We start from the raw sequence: 20,763 nt of genomic DNA, 5'->3' as shown, positions 1-20,763 counted from the left end.
GTGTGTGTGTGTGTGTGTGTGTGTGTGTGTGTGTGTGTGTGTGTGGCAGGTAGGGGGTGGGTGTGTTGCATTGTTTGTTTTGTACTCCAGGGCACCAGGGTAGAGGCAAGCTTTGAAGGTGCGAGGGTCAGTAGGGCTCTATCCAGCTCTATATGTGTCTCAAATATCTCCCAGCTCTTAACTAAAGGTGTGTTTGACACGCCCCTGTCCCCTCCCACCCCCCTGCCTGCCCCGTGGAAAATGGGAGAGCTAAGATCTGGGAGGTACAATACAACGCATCCCTGTGCTCATCTGCTCTTGTCCAACTTGCCAGAGCGAGGTATTTTTCACTCACTCTATTCAAGCCCCCATTTCCTTCCACTTCAACTTCCCCTATTCATGGATGATGTTGGTGTAAAGTGAAAACATTTGGATTGGACCTTGATATTGGTGTGTGTGTGGCGGGGAGGGGAGGTTTTGGGAAAGGTTCCCAATCAGTGTTCTAGAGTACCTGAGGGTTTCAGGGCCCATTCTTGGCCCATCTGTCTGACCAGTCACTCAATGCAAGTTCTGGGAATGACTTGGGACCCACCTGCAGTACTGGGGGGCTCTGGGATTGCATCTGACAGTGCTCAGGGGGCTCTAGGCCTGTACCCAGCCATGCTCTGGGGATCCTGAGGTGCTGGTGATCAAATCTGCTGCACTATATCCCAGCCTCTGGTTTAGTGGTTCTATATTGTTTCCAGTCAGTTTTATGAACAAACTATTACACATTGACTCTGAAGAGTTTCCAGAAATCCCCCCACCTTGCTGTCCACTGAGCTGACTTAACTGGCACTGTGACAGGAAAGTGTGGGGTCAGAGGCCACCTCCAGATCTTGGACTGGTCAAAGGGTCAGAGAGGAGAGGTTTCGGGAAACAGCCGCTAGAAGCATCTCCGTGGGAAGTCTCATGGGGGTATGTTAAATAGTTAATGGTATTTTTCTGGATTTCTGATGTTCCTGGGATTTGTCAATTCTGTGCATGTGGTTCCATTTATCTTATGAAACAATCACTTTGTTACTTAATTTTATATGGATGATTTGCAATTCTTGTCTTTAAAAAGTTCCCTCAATTGTTTAAACTTCATAAATACAAAGTCCATGTAGTTTTCTCTTCGACTTTTGATTTGTGTGTGTGTGTATGTGTGTATGCACGTGGTGGGGGGGGCACACCCTACAGTGCTCAGACTTACGTCTGGTTCTGTGCTCAGGGGTCAGTCCTGGTGAGTTCAGAGTGCCATATAGGCTTTTGGATAAACCTGGGTTGGCCGCGTGCAACCAAGTGTTTTACCCACCCTGCTAGCACCCCGGCTCCTCTGTGCCTTTGAAGATCACAGACTCCTCTTTGTCTTTGCCCACCGCTCCTGCCAAACCAACTGAACTTGAACATGTAGTCCCCCAAAAAGAGAATGAATCTCAGAGCTCCTACTGCATCCAAACCTCAGTTTTCTCACATAGACAATGAGACTAAGAATAGAATCTTGGGGGCTGGAGCAATAGCACAGCGGGTAGGGCCTTGCACGCGGCCGACCTGGGTTCTATTCCCAGCATCCCGTATGGTCCCCCAAGCATCACCAGGAGTAATTCCTGAGTGCAGAGCCAGGAGTAACCCCTGTGCATCACCAGATGTGACCCAAAAAGTAAAAAAAAAAAAAATAGACTCTTGGGACTGGAGCAATAGTACAGCAGGTAGGGTGTTTGCCTTGCACCTGCCCATGACCGGGGTTCAATCCTGGCACCATCTATAGTCCCATCCTCTGAGCCCTGACAGGAGTGATCATTGAATGCAGAGGTAGGAGCAAGTCCTGAACACTGCTGGGTGTGGCCCCAAAAAGAAAAAAGAGGGGGAAAAAAGAATGTCTATCTTCAGGTAGTAAGAAAGTCAAATAAGATAGTATGTGTAACCCCTGAGATGTTCCAACAGAACAGAACTCTGAGGCTGCCTGGGGGTGGGTGCAAGGACTGTGGGGGATGATGTGGTGAGTAGCATTGTAAACACACAACAGCACTGGCACAGTTGTAGACCACCACACCTCTCCACAGGCAACTGTCTGAAAAGAAAAGGACAGGAAAGTGTAAAGGAAAGTGTGTCTAAGGTGAGTGCAGCAGGGCAGAAGGCACAGCCAGGCCCGGGTTTGACGGTTGGCTGTCTTGCACTGATCCCGCCAGCCCATTGATCTATGACTGTACCTGCTCTGAATTGTTTGTGCCCGTGCCAGAGGGCGTGCCATTGTAGCTGCTGATAAATTGTGATTTCCTCTTCCCTGCTTGGCATGTGCAAAACTATGTGCACAGTGAGTGCTCTGCCGTCCAGGCACAGGATGAAAGACACCACCAGTTCCCAACTGAGAAGCTATGAAGTTTCGTCACCTGGAAGGACCCTTGGAGGTGATTTGTTTTAAAGCAAAAGAAGCAAAGAAGAAGCAAAAGTTTGCTTGGATATGTTAAGGATTAAAAAAAGAAAAGTACAAGATTCACAAAAAATATACATGTGACATTATGATTATGTGTTTATCATATTTTATGTTCACATAGTGTTTTGAAAACTGCCTTAAGAATATGTTCATAGCCACCTGATAACCTTACAGTACCTGTATTGCAAACCATAATGCCCCAAATAGAAAGAGAGAGGGGAGGAGAGGAGAGAGATAGAGTGAGAGAGCAAGGGAGAGGAAGAGAGAGAGAGAGAGAGAGAGAGAGGAGAGAGAGAGAGAGAGAGAGAGAGAGAGAGAGAGAGAGAGAGAGAGAGAGAGAGAGAGAGAGAGAGAGAGAGACTGCCTGGCATAGAGGCAGACTAGGGTGGGGGAGGTGGAAGGAGGGAAAATGGGGGCATTGGTGGTGGGAAATGTACACTGGTGAAGGGACTGAAATCCAATCATGAACAACTTTGTAACTATGCATCTCATGGTGATTTAGTTTTTAAAAAAATTTAAAAAGATTATGCACGTAGATTTTCTCAGTTTAGTTTTTAAAACACTATTTTAAACGACTGCATAATATTCCTATCCAGAAAGTGGGAAGCATTAAAGCTGTTTCTCTCAAGGCTTGTTTCAGGAACACAGACAAAAGCCCTGTCATGTAAAACTAAGAGTGTGTGGAAAATTCAGTAAACTCAGTGTTGCCTGAGTTTAGTAAACTCAAGATGGGTTCATATAACCAGTCTCCTTTTCATTGAGTATCAACGTTATTTCCGTTATTTTGATATGGTAAACCGCGCTCTACCCTGTTCACAATTGCTTATCATTTGGGTCATTTCCTTCGTTAATTTTTGGCACAGCTGGGTTTGCACATTTTGAACCGAATGTGCACCCATCATTGTGCACTTAGGGGAACAGTTAGGAGAAAAGGAAAGGGGGTGGCCGGGGGCTCACACAGCAAACCGAGGCCAAGACTGGTAAGTAGCAGTCCACGTATTCGAAGTGGCACCTCCTCCAACCCGGTTCCGGGCACCCGGAGAAAAAGTCCCTGCAGCTGCAGCCAAAGAAGTTGGCTGGGGCGGGGAGGGTGGGGGCGGGGCTGGCCGGAGGAGCAGAGGGGCGGGCCTGCGGGGGCGGGGCGAGTCGAGTAGCCGCGAGCTCACTGGCCCGGCCCACGGGCCGTTGCCTGGTAACTGAGGCGGCGCGACGTTCGAACGGAAGCGAGGAACCAATCAGGAAGTCCGGGGCAAACCATCCCGGCGACGGGGCGGGGGGCGCGTCCTTCTCACTTCCCTTTCCTCGGCGCCCGGGCACGCGCGCTCCCGCGGGGCGGCTCGGCTGCAGCGAGCTCCGTCTGTGCGGCGGAGACTCGGACGAGGCTCAGCGGGGTCCACCGCGGCCTTTCCTGCTCCGGGGTGAGCTGTCAGCCTCTCGGCCACCCGCGCGGGACACGGCGGGACTCCCGAGCAGGACGTGAGTGGCCCGCGGGCGCCCGCAGGGGTGTGTGCGTGTCTGTGTGTGCGTGTGTGCGTGCGTGTCTGCGTGTGTGTGTGTGTATGTGCGTGAGTATCTGTGTGTGTGCTTGTGTGTGTGTGTTTGTGTATGTGTATGTGCGTGCGTGTGTGTTTGTGTGTTTGTGCATGCACGTGTGTGTGCGTGCATGTGTGTGTGCGTGCGTGGTTCTCTGCTCGCGTGTCTTTGTGTGTGTGCGTGCGTGTGTGTTTGTGTGTGCGTGCACGTGCATGTACGTGCGTATCTGTGTGTGTGCGCGTGTGTGTGCTCGGGTGGCAGCGGGAGGGTGTGGGTCCCCCCTGCGGGGAGGTGGTAGTACCCCCATCGCAAGGGTGACAATGTGGAGCTCAGAGCGGCACGTGTCCTCGCCCTGCCAGGAGGGACAGAGTATCCAGGTCAGGGCTCTCTGCCCCTCCTCGCAGCCCGGCCCGCAGGAGCGCTGACTTCGCTGCAAGAAGCCCGGATGGACAACTGCTGGTCCGCTGCCCGCCTCTTACGGTGAGGGGCTCGGGCTGTGCAGCCCCCCTCTCCCTCCCACTCCATGTCCGCCCTCTTTGCCTCTCCCCTGCACCGTCCTCCAGGGGCCCAGTCGTCGGGGCATCTCGGTTCCCTTTGGTAGAGCTCCAGGGATTGGCCCTAGAGTTCACTGTCGGGGCCGTCTGTCCACCAGGGTTCTTGATGACAGGTCTGACCTCTCTTTCTCTCAGGGGTCGCGTCTAAGTCTGGGAAGGTTGAAGGTCTTGCCGAACTGACATTTCAGGCCCTGGCTCTTGGAGCTGCACTTTTTGCGACTCCCAGGAAACCTGCTGCAGGTTGTGGGGAAATGGAGAGAGGGAAAGTCCCCAACCGAAAGTAGCAGTCACCGAGACTCTGCGGCTGGGAGTGGGGCCAGGGCCCTCCTGCTGGAGCAGCCCCACCCGACCAGCCCCTGCGCCTTAGACTTGGGCAAACCCACCCACCTCTTGCTGTAGTTGGTTTCATTTCTCTAAGGGGGGAAACTGGGGCTCAAGGTCACACAAAGGCAGACTTGGCAAGGTGGCTCCCAGCCCATCTGGCTTTAATCTTTAGATCCTGAACTCAGAGAAGCAACGGAAGATAACTTATCTCTTGGAACCCTCCTCCGCACTCAGGAGCCCAGGAAGCAAACAAATCTTTCATTCATTCTTTCAACAAACATTTATTGACTTCATATGCCCGTACCACAGCCCCTTCCTGTTTTGTTTTTCTCGGTAGCATCCTTGGCCTCATCCGCTGTCCCATTATTTCACTTAATAGAGAGGAGTTCATTATCTTCCCCTCCTGGAATGTGAGGGAAGGAGGAGCAGGGGTGAGGCAAGGGACTCGATGGGGTGGCTGCCAGCACAAAGCTGAGAGGTGCCCCACGCCGCGGTCATCAGGATAAGGAGGGCTGGTACTCACCGGCCATCTGCTGTGTGTTCTGCGGGTGGGAGATCAATTGGCATGGTCTATGTGGCATGCAGACACCACCATTTCTGTCACCATTCCAAATGCATCCCCCTCACTCCCCCACTGCCCTGCTGTGGGACTTTCCAGCTAAAAGCGGTGTAGGTGGGGCTGGAGTGATAGCACAGCGGGTAGGGTGTTTGCCTTGCACACAGCCGACCCGGGTTCGATTCCCACCATCCCATATGGTCCCCTGAGCACTGCCAGGGGTGATTCCTGAGTGCAGAGCCAGGAGCAACCCCTGTGCATCGCCAGGTGTGACCCAAAAAGCAAAAAAATAAAATAAAAGCGATGTAGGTGGAGTGAGGTAGAGAGTAATTGTGCCAATGGGTTGGGACCTAGGTGTGTTGGGGTGTGTGTGTGGTGGGACTGGGCATGCCATTGGCCATCCGTTGGGGCGGGTGGGCTCTTTTCCTGCTGATATTCTATAATAATTAATAATTCGGCTGTTAACCGAAAGGTTGGTGGTTCGTGCCCACCCAGGGACGCCAGTTGTATAAAAATAAAAAGAAAAGGCGCGGGCGAGGGAGGGACGCCTCACCGCACCGAGCCAGGCACAGGGCCTAGGGCAGCAGCTGTCTCTCCCGCCACCCGAGTTCGGTAGCCTCCGGCCACTTCCCCCACCCCGGGGAGGTTGATGGCGAAGATGTGGCAGGCCAAGGAAGGAACAGAGCCATGATGGTTGGTCTCACTTGCAGTTTATTCCAGTCTTCCCTCTATACACTCTCCGTCCTCTCTACACCTTTCCGCCCCTCTTTACACTTTCCACCCCCCTCACCTTCTCTCCGAACCCCTTTTATTCAACATGGCCCTTCCAAAGGGCGCAATACATTGACAGTCACCAAAAGCACCAAAAGATCTTACAGGAAGAACATTGAGGCAACATAATTCTCTTGTATCTGCAGGCCCTTAATCTAGGCCCCCGGAAAGAAGATACAAAAACAAAACGGAAGCCTTCTTTGGGCTGAAAGCACTCGGATTTACATCCCAAAGACCAGGCTGGGCTGCAGCCTGGAATCTACAATGTCAAATCAAACCTGGCTAGCACCTTAGATCTGCGGGGTCAAAGATCAGCTAGGTTTCTGTGACAAAAGGTTTCTGTGACAAAACTCCAGAAGGCAGCTGGAAAAGGGGAAATATTCCAACAATGAACACCGAGGGCTTCATATATTATTGAGTAAAGGCGCACGTTGGAAACAGTGCACACAGCTTCCTGCCATGTGCGTGAAAAATAGGGCTGAAGTCTGTTAATGTGTGTCTGTGCTTCAATGTGGGTCCTCCCTGGAAGGACCCGCCTGGACCCTGTGGTACCTGAAGGAGGGGAGCTGGCTGGAGAAAAGAGGAGGGAGGCTTTAAAAAAAAAAAAGATTCCTTCGATAGTTTTTGAATTTTAATTCCCCTCTTACGATAGGTTGCAAAGCTCTCTATAAATGCTGTGTTCCGTCAGGAGCCCTTGCTTTGGGGTCTGTCCCTGACTTGCTGTGTGCCGTGGGTCGAGTTTCTTCCCTTCTCCGGGCAGACCTAAGAAGCCATGAGGATGAGTTCAGGCCTGAACGGAGGGGACCCCAAGGCAGGAAGTGGCCTGGCCTGTGGGTCTCCCCAGCTCCTGCCTTAGGCCTTCCCAGAGGCTCTGCGCATGGCCCTTCTCTTACCCCGTCTGCGCTGCCAGCCTCTTCGCCCCCGTTTGGCAAGCCGAGTGTCAGATGAGTTGGTGGAGGCGGGGCCGTGGGTGGCCCAGCCGGGAGCATCGTGTCTTAGGTGTCTGCGTGGGGTGTCAGCAGCCTACTCACCTCTCCCTTCCTGAGGCTTCTGCAAGGCTGGCTCTGGGCAGGCCGTGGCACGAGCGACTGGGAGAATTCCAGAATTAGTGTGAGACCTGGTTGGCCTGGAGGTGGCCCCTCGGGGTGTCTCTGACCCGGACGGACAGCTGGGCTGAAATGGAGCTGGCGTGGTCCCACTGTCTGGAGCCTTCTCAGTCCTTTGTCCCGGGAGGCCAGGCTCCCCTCGCCCCCACCCCTACCCCGGCCCCCGCGGTTTCCACCCCAAGTCTGTGCTCCAAAGAGAGAAGCAGGTGGAAGGAAGGGGTGGGGTGCAGAATGCCAAGGAAAAGGATAAACATCTGAAATGCCCCTCACGGTCTCAGCAGAGAATAAGAATCAGACACCCCTCGCCGGCTTCACTGTGTGCACAGAGCTCGGCAGGGCTGAACTTCTTCATTCCCACGATGGTGATGGGAGGAAGTTGCGGGGGCAAACCCTGTGAGAGAGGACATTGACTTGCAGAGAGATAGCACAGCGGGTAGGGCATTTGCCTTGCATGCAGCTGACCTGGGTTCCGTTGCTCTGTCCCTCTTGGAGAGCCTGGCAAGCTACCGAGTGTATCCGGCCTGCACGGCAGAGCCTGGCAAGCTACCTGTGGTGTATTTGATATGCCAAAAACAGTAACAACAAGTCTCACAATGGAGATGTTACTGGTGCCCGATGGAGCAAATCGATGAGAGGACAACAGTGCTACAGTGCTACAGCAATGCCCAGTGCCAGAATTTAAATCCAGGCTCCACTCTCTCTGTCTCCCCACCCCTCACTCAACAAAATGCAGAGAAAATAAAGGTTGTCATGTTGACCATTGTTAGGCTGATAGTTTGGTGGCATTAAGTGCATTAAGAATGCACTCGACACTGTTGTGAGACCATCACCACCATTCCTGGCTGGAATTTCTTTTACCCTCCCAGAGGGGGTTAAACTCTAACTTCCTCTTTCTTCTTTCTCCAGGGCCAGGTGACCTCTTTCTGCCTCTCTGAATGTGACTACTGTGGGTACCACAGATGAGAGGGATCGTCCACTATTTCTCCTCCGAGTCTGCTGTGTTTCACATAATCTTTCTTCAAGGTTCATCCCAGTCTTAGCATGTATCAGAGTCTTCTTCCTTTTTCAAGTGAATCTTCCGCTGGGTATATATGCTGCAGTTTGCCTATTCACCAGCCAGTGGATGTCTGGGTGGCTTTCGTCTTTTGGTCTGTTGCAAATAATACTGCAAGGAGCACTGGTGTGTGAGTGACTGTTCCAGCCTTGCTTTCAGTTTTTGTTTTTGTTTTTGTTTTTCTTGCTTTTTGGGTCACACCCGGCGATGCACAGGGGTTACTCCTGACTCTGCACTCAGGAATCACCCCCGGTAGTGCTCAGGGGACCATATGGGATGCTGGGAATCAAACCCGGGTCGGCCGCGTGCAAGGCAAACACCCTACCTTCTGTGCTATTGCTCCAGCCCCTGCTTACAGTATTTTTGGTAGATAAATTCAGAGGTGAAATTGCCCAGGCTCCTGGTAATTCTCTTTACAATCTTTTTTCTTTTTCAATTGAGTCACGATGAGATACACAGTTACAAAGCTGTTCATGATCGGGTTTCAGTCTTAAGATGATCCTATCTTTACGGTCTTTTACCTCATCACCCTGTTGTTTTAGTAGCCAGCAACTGTTCTGCCTTTCTCTCCACCCTCTCAACACTTGTTTTTCTCTCTTTTTTTTTTAAAAAAAAGTTATTAATTTTTTTATCATAAAGTTGCTCACAATAATTGATTACATTCAGTATTTTATTTTATTTTATTTTATTTTATTTTTTTTTGCTTTTTGGGTCACACCCAGCGATGCTCAGGGGTTACTCCTGGTTCTGCACTCAGGAATTACCCCTGGCAGTGCTTGGGGGACCATATGGGATGCCGGGGATCGAACCCGGGTCGGCCGCGTGCAAGGCAAACGCCCTACCCGCTGTGCTATCGCTCCAGCCCCTACATTCAGTATTTTAATACCAATCCCACCACCACTCAAATCTGCCCCACTGGCAGATGCTAGATAATTTATTTTGTATTGCTTGCTATGGATAGTATAAGATGTCTATAAGGGTCTATCTTACAGTGATTCAACAACAACAACAAAATAGTATGAGCTATCCTGTGGCTGCAAAAGCCCCTGTGTGCTCCTGGGATTCTAAAAATTTAAATAATTAGTGTCCGGAACCATCTCTGCAGTGAGCTTCTTGGCTCTGAGATTCATTTGAGTCTCTGGATCATGGCTATGAATGCACTTGAATGGCCCCCGGAGGCAGTTCGTGGGTGTGGCAGCCAGAACCCCGGAAGGGTGGCCCCTTTTTCATTTGTTCATTTGATAGTAGTATTTCAATGGAGGGGACACTGTATCGTTGTAGTTTGGATTTGCATTTCCCGAATGATTAGTGACGCTCAGCATCTTTCTATACCTAATTAGCCCTTTGGAGAAATGTCTATTCAAGTAACTGTATACTTTTTTTTTTTTTTTTGGTACTTGTTTTGGGAACCACCTGTGGTGTTGTTCAGGGCTTAATTCTGGCACTGTGCTCAGGGATCAGTCCTGGTGATGCTCAGCAGAGCAGATTTGGTGCCAGGGACCAGCCCCAGGTCAGTTCTGTGCCAGGCAAGTGCCTTACCCACTACACTATCTCTCTGGCCCCTCAAATGACTGTATTCTGAACTGTCCCCAGGCTACTCTCAGATAGGTAGCCTCTCACAGAGTTTGAGGGACTGACCCAGGCTTGGGGCACTGGAGGACCTCTGGTTGGAATAATTAAGCACATCTTCACAGTTTGGTGGCATCTGTCTCGCACTGGCACCTGCTGAAACAGAGACACGGTTAAGAGTTCTGCTTTTTGGGGCTGGAGCGATAGCACAGCAGGTCGGGCGTTTGCCTTGCACGCGGCCAACCAGGGTTCGATTTCCAGCATCCCATATGGTTCCCTGAGCACTGCCAGGAGTAATTCCTGAGTGCAGAGCCAGGAGTAACCCCTGTGCATTGCTGGGTGTGACCCAAAAAGCAAAAAAAAAAAAAAAAATTCTGCTTTATAGTTAGTGCAACCAAGACCCAGAGAAGGTGAGTCTCTGACTCTGATCCCACAGCGTCACTGGTGGGGCTGAGGTTTGGACACCCGCAGGCGGGCTGGTCCCAGACTGGCTCCAGGCTAGAGTGGGGAATGTCCTGGAGGAACGAGTGTGTGCTGTGATGTGGAGAAGGTGGTCTTTCAACTTACCTTTTATTGCTTTGTTGTGTTTTTGGCCCACACCTGGCAGCGCTCCTGGCTTTGCACTCAGGAATCGCTCCTGGCGGGTGCCCTCTGGGGTGCCAGGGATTGAACTCCAGTGGCCTGGGTCAGCCTTGTGGAAGGCAAGTGACCTACCTGCCATACTTCTGCTCTGGTCCCAGAGAGGAGGGTCTTTAGAAGTGTCTGCAGCCCGGCTTGATTGGGGGGGAGGCTGCTTGAGGCGGGGTGCGAACAGAGGCTGAGGGCTGGGGTTTCGGCCTTTGAGGTAAAGTGGTTCCAGTCTTGCCACTGGACAATCGCATCTCTCTTGCCCTTGGTCCCTGGGCGAAGAAAATAGTCGAGGGTCCTGGGGTTCCTGGCCTGGTGGCAGGCTGGAAGGCAGGGGCAGGTGAAGATCTTGGCAACATCAGCTGTAAGGGATGTTCTGAAGGAAGCACACCGCTGAAGAACTGGCTGGAGCTTGCCACAGGTCAGGAAGGTGTCTTGGCAGAGGTGACATTTGAAGTGGGACCCTAGGGAGGTGAGGGATCAGGTTCCCAGCAGAAAAAAGAGGAGCAAAGGTCCTGAGGGAAGAAAGGTCTTGGTGAGGTCAGGACAGCGCGGGGCCTGGGCAGGCAGTAGAAACACAGGAGGTTAGCAGTGGGGTGGGCGAGGCCGGGGTGGGCAAGGAGGAGGGCATATATGGAGCTGTGGGGGTGTTTTAAGCAGAGCTGAGATGGGATCTGCTCTCTGCTGGGAAGATACTGTGATTATCGTTCCCATTTTATAGCTGAGTAAACTGAGGCCCAGGACCACGACTTCGTGGACTTACTTTTCCCTTTGGGGTCCAGAGGGAGGTTCCTTCAGAGTCCCCTCGTGAGTGAAGACTGAAGACTCTGTCCTCTTAACGGCACCTAATCCTAGCCCCACCCCAGATGCCTGGGTTCAAATCTGCCACTTACTAGCTGTATGACCTCAGGCAAGTCACCTCCCCTCTCTGCCTTAGCTTTCTCCACTCAGGGATGTAATTATAGTGCTTACCTCATGGGGTGGGCGGGAGGATGAAGTGAGTCCACATATGTAGATACAAATATAGATGTATGTGTACACACCACACGCACACACACCACACACACACACACACACATAGTGTGCCAGGTACAAAGAAAGTACTTGCGAAAGCTCTTACCCTAATTTATTATGAAAAGTTGTAATTGTTGTTTTGCTCTACTACTATTTTTTACCACACACACACACACACACACACACACACACACACACACACACACACACACACTTCTCTCATTGGTGGGTTCACAGCAGACCACTGTAGGGCTGACGGACTTGTTGCCCCCCTCATCCCTTAAAATCAAGGTCTGGAGAAGGCCTGGGCTGACTCACGCCTGTGGGGAGGCAAAGGCAAGCTGTTCCCTGAGTCACTTCCTGTGCTCTCACCCCCTCGCCCCTCCCATCCCACCCCTGTCAGACTGGTGCAGCCCCACCAGGCGCAGGCGTGCAGTGGGTCCCTTTTAGCACCAGCACCCCCATCTCAGGAGCTCAGGATCCATCTCGGGAAACTGGCTCCATCAGGTGTGTGAAGTACAGGCTGGGACTCCGAGGGCATGGCCACCTCCCTCCCCAGGGTACCTTCCTGCAGAGCCGTGTCCCTTCATCTTTAAAGTGGGGATCAAATCCTTCCCTCTCAGGGGGTGCAGAGGACTTAAGTGCAGCACCCTGTATTCACAGTGGCATCCCAAACCTCAGGGTACTGCCCTTGTTGTGATTGCTAATCTTGACAGCTTGCACCTAGCAGGTGTTTTGTGTGTGCGTGCGTGCGTGTGTGCATGCATGCGTGTGTGTGTGTGTGTGTGTGTGTGTGTAGGGATGCACTGCATTGATCTGGCCTGCAAGGTGGGACTCTCATCACTCCACAGAGTCGGAGACCAGAGAGGTCTAGAAACCAGCTCAGGGCACGCAGGTGAAGAGGGGTGGCACGAAGATGTGGCCTGCAGCCACACTGGGCAAAGTGCTTGGACTGCTGTCGAAGCCCTTTCCCCCTAACCCAACCGGAGAGCATCATAGCGTTGCCCTGTCTGTGGGCGCCTTTGGGAAGATTAAGATGGCCCAATCAATACCAAGAAAACCAGCTGTCACGCTGGGCACGGCAGCCGCTCTGGCCCTTTCTGACCGGGGGACTCAAGCCATCCCGTCTCTAAGAGGCGCCGCTGGCCAGCTGCCCCTGCCACATGTGCGGGAGTGAGGGGTCCAGCTGTGCAGTGGGCGGTTCCGGCTCCGGGAGAGGCCGCCTGGGCTAGACCCGGGCCTCCCCCGACGGGTCGCGGCGCCCGGCCGACCCTCACTGCGCCTGGGCTGGGGTTCCCACGCCCGCCGGAAGTTGCGCAAGCGGCAGCGCGCGTTACCTGAGCCCCAGGTGGGCCGGGCGGGAGGAGTCCGCCGCGGCGGCGCGGGCGCAGCCAGGTACGTGCCGGCCGGGGCTCGGGGGCGTCTCGCCCTTGGCGGGGCCTTTGGGGACAGGGTCGCAGCCGGATCTCCTCGCCCATCCTGGGAAAGCGGGGGTGGACAGGGGTCCTCCCGTTCCTCCGCCGCCAGCCCGGGCCTCGCGGGGGCCGGGGCCCGCGGCCTCCTGCGTGTCTGCGGGCGGGCCGGGGTCCCCTAAAGCGCCCCGCAGAGGGCACGGGGCGTTTCAGAAAGCCAGGCCAAGAGGAGCCGAGTGCTTGCCAAGGTCCCCCTGCAGCCTGTTGAGCTGACACGGGGGTGGGGCGTGTGTGCGTGCGTGTCTGTGTTTGTGTGTGTGTGTCGGGGGGGAGGGTGGCAGTCTGCGGGATGCCAACGGAGCCCGCCGGGCAGTCGGGGGCAGGTGTGGGCAGCGTTTGAAGTCGTAGGTGGGTGGCTGGGCGGCGAGCCCCGCCCGGGACTGGAGCTCGGGAGCCGCGCGCCTCCCTTGGCCCGGCTGTGAAATGGGCTTGTCCGGCTCAGCCCGCGAGGAGCGACGGTCGGTCCTCCTTGTGTCTGTGGCTGGAGCGGGCTGGAACTGACCCTTCCGGGGTTGGAGACCCCCGCGGGGGGGCTGGGGGCAGGGCTGCGGAGTCCACGTCAAAGCAGCAAGCGAAGGGCCCCTGGTTCTTGGCCGTTTTCTGATCGCGCGCACATCTCTTTTTTCCTTTTCTGCGCGACCTGTTTTATCTCTCCATCCTCGCCGCCCCGAGGCCCGGGAAGGCCTATTTTTAACCTCGCGTCCCCGATAAGGAAATCGAGTCTGTTCGGGGAGCAGCTGCTTGCGCAAGGCTCGGCGCGGGCGGCGGGTGGGCGAGCCGGGGCGAGCGCGGGGCTGCAAGCCCCAGGCAGGCTGCTCGCCATCTGTTCGCGCCCCGCGCCCCGCCCGTTCCCCCCAGCCCCAGTGCCCCCGGTCCGGGTCACGGGTGCGGCGGGCGGGGTGTCCTGCCCATCTGACCTCCTTCCTCTCTCTACCCCGACGGTGCCCGGGAGGGAACCGGCACCGCCACCGCCGCCACCACCGCCAACGGGTTGAACTGGTTTGGGAGGTGGCGGCCCCGGGTGGGGTAAAGTCTAGCCAGGCTCAGCGAGGCCGCGGGTCAGGTCAGAGTCTCTCGTGGGGACTGGGTGGTCAGTCCTGGGTGGGCTGGGGGAGGGATTTCTTTTGCACCCCACAACCCCTTCTACCCCCGGATCAGCTCTGGCTCTGCACCCCGCCCTGCCTGCCCTCAACCTTCTCAACACTGCTGCAGAGAACTAAAGCCTGGGGGTTGGGGGGTGGAGGGTGGTCAGACTGGGGAGGGAGGGGGCGAGCATGTCTGTGTCAGGGCTACTGTCGTAGCATTTACTTGTATGGGCTGTGTTCGGATGCAGAGTCTAGAATTTTCACACATTTCTGGATTTTCAGCTTCTGGGAGCCATCTGCCCCGCCACCTGCGCCTGCAGTAGGCTGGGTGCTCCCCTCTAGTTTATCCCCCTGACTTCCCACCAGCATCTCAATTCAGTCCACAGCGATGGAAATCTTCCTAGGTGTTGAGAGTGGGTGCTAGAGATGGAGATAGAAGGAACAAGAGAAACAAAGCCCTAGCTCCCCGTGGCGTATTGGATATGCCAAAAACACTAACAATAGGTCTCACAATGAGAGACGTTACTGGTGCCCGCTCAAACAAATCATGAGCAACAGGATGACAGTGACAGTAACCGTTACCAAAATGGTATCATGGGGAGCCAAGACCAAACCAGCCAGGAGTACAATAGGTGGCGAATTAGGCCTCCTGGAAACATGTGGCCTTTGTAGCAGCTCTGGGAAGAAGCCTGGCACTTCTTGGAGTCTTGGTTTCTCCAGCTGTGAGAATGAGCTGACCTCTTTTTAAGATGGGATGGGAGTGATTGGATGGGAGTGATTGGATTGGAGGGAGGTGGCAGGCTGATCAGAGGCAGGGTTGCAGAAGGTGGTGTCAAATGTCCAGCAGATGGTAGAGATCTCTGCCACCTCGCTCCAGACCCTCCAATTATGCTTTTTTTTGGGGGGAAGGGGGAATCACACCTGGTGAAGCTCAGGGGTTGCTCCTAGCTCTGCACTCTCAGGAATTACTCCTGGTAGTGCCGGGGGACCGTATGGGGTGCTGGGATTGAACCTGGGTTGGCTGCGTGCGAGGTGAACACCCTATGCTCTGGCCTCAGACACCACCACCCCCAATTCTGGAGGCCAAGGTGAGCTGGCCAGTTATTTAGTTCTCTGCTTAAGGGTGGAGAGGCTCTCATCTGTGCTGTCTGGAATAGTGGCCATGAAGACATGGGACTCTGGAATACTTGAAATATGGCAAGTGTGACCCTGGGCCTGAGCGGGGCATGTCTATTTAGTTTGAATTTGAAGTGTAGGTTGAGTAGGCCTAAGTGGATGGTGGTGGCTGTCAACTTAGACTACACAGACGTAAATGGCCAGAACTGCAGAGTGGTGCCTCTTGGGAATCAAAGTTGTGACACCCCCCCCCCCCCGCCTCCCATTTTACAGATGAGAAGGAACAGGACTTGGTTTATGGGTTTTCTTCTGGCCAGTGCAGAAAATGGGGGTGGGGTGGGGGATGTTGTGGGTCTTTCCTTGCAAAGAGCAGTATGCTGGTTTGAGATTTGGCATGTCAGACCCCGAAACACAACGCTGGCACACACAGGAATACAGGCTCCCGCCTATGGGTGCCCATCCTATGGCCCCTTGCGGATCAAGAGTCCAGTGCGTGCTGCTAAGCCAGGGCTGTGGGATCTTGGCTATTTCCGGTCCTCCTAAGCAGTATAACTCAAGGCTGATGTTCCCGGCTGACGGGCATCCATGGGTCACTGTGGGCCTGGCCTCAGAGTTTGTTCTGGGAGTTGATGGGCGTCTGGACTCCGCTGGGGCTGGGGCGGGGGCGGGAATTTTCTACCTTCCTTTTCCACGAACTTGGCTGCTTTACCTGGAGCCTAGCATGTCCAGGCGGGTGCATGGCACCGGGACGCTTCCTGCCCCAGTGCATGAGGGGCGGAGGTGGTAGGAGACTCTTCCTGGGCAGTCCCGGTGGGAAGGGTGGGAGTTCTGTCTCTTGGTCACCCAACTCCAAGACCCCTGCTCCAGGTCCTCCCTACTTGGTGGCAAGACACCCAACCGCCACCTTGCTGTATCAAACTGATAGCCCCTCTCTGGGCTTCAGTTTCCTTCTCTGCAGAATAAAGTTCATGAGACGGTCCAGTGAGCTTTGAGTCGCCCGGTGCCCCGCAGCCCAGAGCCCACATTGTTTCTTTTTAAAGACATGCCTTGCCCGTTTTTTTCTCTGCTCCAGCTGCCACTGTTTTTGGAACCCTTTTTTCTCGCTCTGCTTTTTTTTTTTTCTTTTGCAGTGCCTGCCCGTCCCGAGAAAAAGGGTGGAGGTGTGGGCGGGGCCACCGTCCTTCAGTGATAGCTTCTGCCTGCTGATTGGCTCCCTCTGAGTCAGGGGCGTGGCCCTTACCTTTTAATAGGAAGGCTTCTGGCTCTTTGAGCGTTTGCTGAGCCTTTGTCTGAGCGTGCTCAGCTCTTCTCTTTCTTTTCTGCCCTGCAGCCGTTGCCTGTGTCCAGCTGCTGACATTCCGCCCGGATCCTGGCCTTCCGGTCGCTCGGGGCTCTCCGACCACAGCGCGCAGGGTATGTAACAGCCATGCCGGTGGACACGCTGACTCCTGCCTCCCGGGACCCTCCCGCCCCCCATTTCCGCCTTCGGACCAAGGTCCCAGGTTACCTGCTGCGGAGGCCCACGGATGGAGGCGCCCGGAAGCCCAGCGCCGTGGAGCGCCTGGAGGCCGACAAGGCCAAGTACGTCAAGAGCTTGCATGTGGCCAACACCCGCCAGCAGCCCGTGCAGCCGCTGCTGTCCAAGCAGCCCCTCTTCAGCCCGGGGACTCGGCGCACGGTGCTGACTCCCAGCCGGCGAGCTCTGCCCGGGCCCGGCCGCCGGCCCCAGCTGGACCTGGGCATCCTTAGCAACCTCATTGACTTGTGTGATAGTCCCGTTTCTCCCGTCGATGCCAGCCGTACCCCTGGAAGGGCAGAGGGAGGCTGCCAGGTGCCCCCAGCCACCCCTCCACGTCCGCCGCCCAGCACCGCCGCAGTCCGCCGAGTGGACGTCCGCCCCCTGCCTGCCTCCCCTGCCCGGCCCTGCCCATCCCCAGGCCCTTCGCCGGCCGCCAGCCCAGCCAAGACCCCTGGTTTGCAGCGCTCCAAGTCGGACCTGAGCGAGCGCTTCTCCAGGGCGGCCGCGGACCTGGAGCGCTTCTTTAACTTCTGCGGCCTGGACCCCGAGGAGGCGCGGGGGCTGGGTGTGGCCCACCTGGCCCGGGCCAGCTCCGACATTGTGTCGCTGGCAGGGCCCAGTGCTGGGCCGGGCAGCTCAGAGGGCGGCTGCTCCCACCGCAGCTCGGCTACGGTCGAGGGGGCCCGGGAGCGCGTCCCCTACGGGGTGTCGGTGGTGGAACGCAACGCCCGCGTCATCAAGTGGCTCTACGGGCTGCGGCAAGCGAGGGAGACCCCTGCGGCCGAGGGCTAGGCTCCGTGGCACCCCCGCTAAGCCACGGGAAGAGCCCGCAGCTCGCGGGGGGCCGAGCAGAGCACGCAGCCCTGCAGAATTTGGAACGGAGGCAAAGGCTCCAAGGCAAGCCCGCTTCCGTCTGGGCAAGGACCATCCCTGGAGAGAGTTGCCTGTTGCCCTTGGGCCACCCCAGCCTCTCCCGTGGAGGGGTTTGGACACGACTGTACCCCTGCTTGGTTGCTCTCTGGGTTGAGCTTCAGGTCACTTGGATTCAGAGCAGAAGCCCTAGCCCTGGCGACCCATCAGCTCTGCTCCCTGCTTCCTTTTCTGTGTCTGCCCTGGGCCGACTTCCCCTGGGGGCGCTGGCTCCCGGGGCCGTGGGGGAAGGGAGGAGTGGTCCAGCCAGTCCTGGCAGTGCAGCCTGGCCTGGACTGGAAGGGAGCTAACCGGAGGGACCGGAAGGAGGCTGCATCTGGAGCAGGCTCAGCTCTGCCTTCCCTTCTCTAGGTTAATAAACACAAATGCTTGTTTTTCAAGGGCTGGCCGGTTGGATTCTTTTGTGTTCACAAGGCGACATGGTGGGAGATGGTGTTTTGTTGTTGTTGTTGTTGCTGTTTTTTATTCTGGGGGCAGGCTTCGTAATTCAGAGGTGACCATTGAAGAACCTGGTGGGCATGAGGGCAGAGGCTTGTGTGACCTCAGTTTTGCCTCCCAGTAGGTCCTTATAACTCCTCTGGAAGGCTGATGAGCCTCCAAGGAGGAGGAAAGTGGGTGCAGCCACAGGGGCAGAGGCGCAGAGCTGGGGCAAAGAGTGGGGTCTCCCACAACAGGGAGGACCTGCAGGGAAAGGCTGACGGTACATGCACCCTCCTAACTTTGGATGTTCTGTCCCCTGGACGGCCACCCTCCCTGGCCCTCCTAACCCCTACCCCACCCAGTTCTTCACACACAAAAGGCAGCCACCGCCCCCTCTTGCAGGGTGTGGGCGTAGAGGGAAGGAAGCTCAGAGAGGCCAGCCCCAAACTTCAGGTCAGAGAGGCCAAAAATCAGGGCTCATTAGTGGGAGTCGGAGGAGGAAGAGGGACTTGGGGAACACAGTGCACAGTGAGTGGCTCTTGCCTTGCCCGTGTGGGACTTGGAACAATCCCGGTCCCCTCTCTTAGCCTGGGGGTGGGGGTGGGGGAGATTTCAGTGTGAACAGTCTTGCTGCGGTTGGGGCCAGAGGCAGGGGGCAACTCTGAGGTTCCCCCTCCAGGTCGGTGACCCGCGAGGAGTAGCCTGGCTGGGCCGGGTGCACAAAGGGTGAAAGCTTCGTGGTCTCTGCCTGCCCGTGGCCAGGGGGAGCAGGAGGGGCTGGGTGGCGCTTCCTCTCCCATGCATGGCCTGGCCCAGACGCAGAAACAGGAAGCTCTCATGGGGGCCCCGTGACAGGTTGGATGTGGATTTTATTCTAAGCCTAGAGAGGAGATTTCCGTTGGTTTGTTGACAAGCATCCAGGTCAGCCCAGCTGGCTGTCTGTGTGTCTGTCTGACAAGCCACAAGCAGCCCCCCAGGGGCTGGGCGGGGGCCGGGCAGTAGGGTGAAACCAGTGATATCGGTTGTCTCGAGGGTGATGTTCTGCTTAGGAGAACCGATCTCACGACACAGATGAGGGGACAAGGACACCCCAGAGTATGACAGTGAGCCTCCTGGTCACAAGGTTAAGGGGCTCTGGGGCCATCGAGGTGGTGTCAGACCAGAGCTCTGCTAAGCGTTACCCCCTGTGGTGACCTGCCAGCGGCCCGGAGACCCAGGCAGGTGTGTTGGCTGCATCTGGCGTGGGAGACGCTGAGGGCCAGCATGCTGGGCTCCCCACCACCGTCACTGACCCCTCAGTGTGACTCTTCAGTGGGCACCTTACAGGATCTCTGCTGGGCCTGGAGGCTGGCTCCCGGGGCTAGGTGCGTGCTGTGCATGCAGAAGATCCAGTTCCACACCAGCACTGTGTGTTCCCCTGAGCACCTTCCAGGGAGCCAAAAGAAAAAAAAAGTAGGTCACATCTCCTTGGAGCAGGGAGGGTCTGGCCCGTGGGCTGCACCGAGCTGGTCTATACTGCAGCCTGGGGCCACACTCCAGCGCAGTTTCCCTTTGCCTGGACATGTGCTCTCCGTGCCCTCATCCTAGCGGCCTTTACTCCGGGGTGTCCAGCAGGGGCCAGGGCACACACAGGCCCTGTCCCGTCTTGGGGGCGGGAACGAGCAACTCAACGGTGAGCACCCCAGTGTTCAGGAAAGGTGCAACCTCTCTGATGTCAGCGCTGGGCCCAGGGGTTCGAGAAAGGCTCTGGGAGGCTCTGCTGGGAGCACGGGAGGGATTTCAGCAGGTGCGGGAGCTGCCAGCCTGGGCCAAGCTTGCTCATTTCTGCTGGGGTGGTCTGGTTCTTCGGAAGTCGACCCTCAGCCAGATTCTGGAATCTTGCAGCACCCCAAGAAGGAAGGTAGGGGTGTGTGTGTGTGTGTGTGTGTGTGTGTGTGTGTGTGTGTGTGTGTGTGTGTGTGATGAAGGGGTGTGTGTGTTTGTGTGTGTGTGCGCGTGCGCAAGCTAGGGCTTCCTTCCACACCCCCACCCCCACCCCGTTCTGCAGTTCTGCCGAACAGCCCTCTCTTTTGTTCTGTCTCCCTTGGAGGGGTGAGGGGCTGTGAGCCTTGCTGAGGGCTGGCAGCTGCTGCCCTGTCCCCCAGGGCAGCCTGGCGTCCGGAGTAGCTCCTCAGGCCAGACTGGCCCCAGCTGCCGAGGCCCTAATTAGGCGAAGATGAGATCCCTTCCCCGATCTATTTCCCACCAGCTAATTATATACACGTGGGCCTGGGAGACTGGCAAGCCCCTGGCAGGGCACTTCTGTTGTGGGGTGTCATGGGCCCCTGGGAAAGGGTCGGTCTGCCATGCCTGCAGGACCTCAGTTTACCCCTTTCAGTGGAGGATGGGGAGTCACTGAAAGGAGCTATATACTGGGGTGCGGGGGTTGGGAGCCGCAGTGGGCGTGCTCAGGGTTTATTCCCGACTCTGTTCTCAGGGATCACTCCTGGCAGAGCTCTGGGTACCATAGAAGGTCCAGGGATCAAATCCTGATTGTCCACGTGCCAGGCAAGCGCCTTAGCTGTTGTACTCTCTCTCTGGTCCCCGGAACGCCCTACTTCTATCTCTGTTGAGCTGGTTCTGCTCAAGGGGACTGCGTTGGGGGCCCCTTTTTCTATGTGCCATTCTGTGTCTAAGAGA

The 20,763-nt window shown here is 55.9% G+C and overlaps 1 protein-coding gene across 5 annotated transcripts; it reads left to right on the top strand.

The window, feature by feature from the left end:
• The first annotated feature begins 3,741 nt into the window (after positions 1-3,741).
• On the top strand, positions 3,742-18,046 carry FAM110A (family with sequence similarity 110 member A). Of its 5 annotated transcripts, none has more exons than XM_055140161.1 (3): positions 3,742-3,910; positions 4,372-4,447; positions 16,546-18,046. In XM_055140161.1, the coding sequence occupies exon 3, from the start codon at positions 16,642-16,644 to the stop codon at positions 17,524-17,526; it is 885 nt and encodes a 294-aa protein (XP_054996136.1). In that variant the 5' UTR covers positions 3,742-3,910; positions 4,372-4,447; positions 16,546-16,641; the 3' UTR covers positions 17,527-18,046. The 5 variants fall into 5 exon arrangements, with proteins under 5 accessions (XP_054996136.1, XP_054996135.1, XP_004612659.1 ...); XM_055140160.1 differs by having other exon boundaries at positions 4,327-4,447; XM_004612602.3 differs by lacking the exon at positions 4,372-4,447.
• The last annotated feature ends 2,717 nt before the right edge of the window (positions 18,047-20,763 follow it).

The sequence above is a fragment of the Sorex araneus genome, chromosome 5 (assembly GCF_027595985.1).
Source record: "Sorex araneus isolate mSorAra2 chromosome 5, mSorAra2.pri, whole genome shotgun sequence".
Lineage (NCBI taxonomy): Eukaryota > Metazoa > Chordata > Mammalia > Eulipotyphla > Soricidae > Sorex > Sorex araneus.
This window is presented reverse-complemented; position numbering and strand designations above follow the sequence as displayed.

Coding starts and splice junctions, on each gene's coding strand:
- FAM110A (XM_004612602.3), top strand. CDS start 16,642: ATGCCGGTGGACACGCTGACTCCTGCCTCCCGGGACCCTCCCGCCCCC.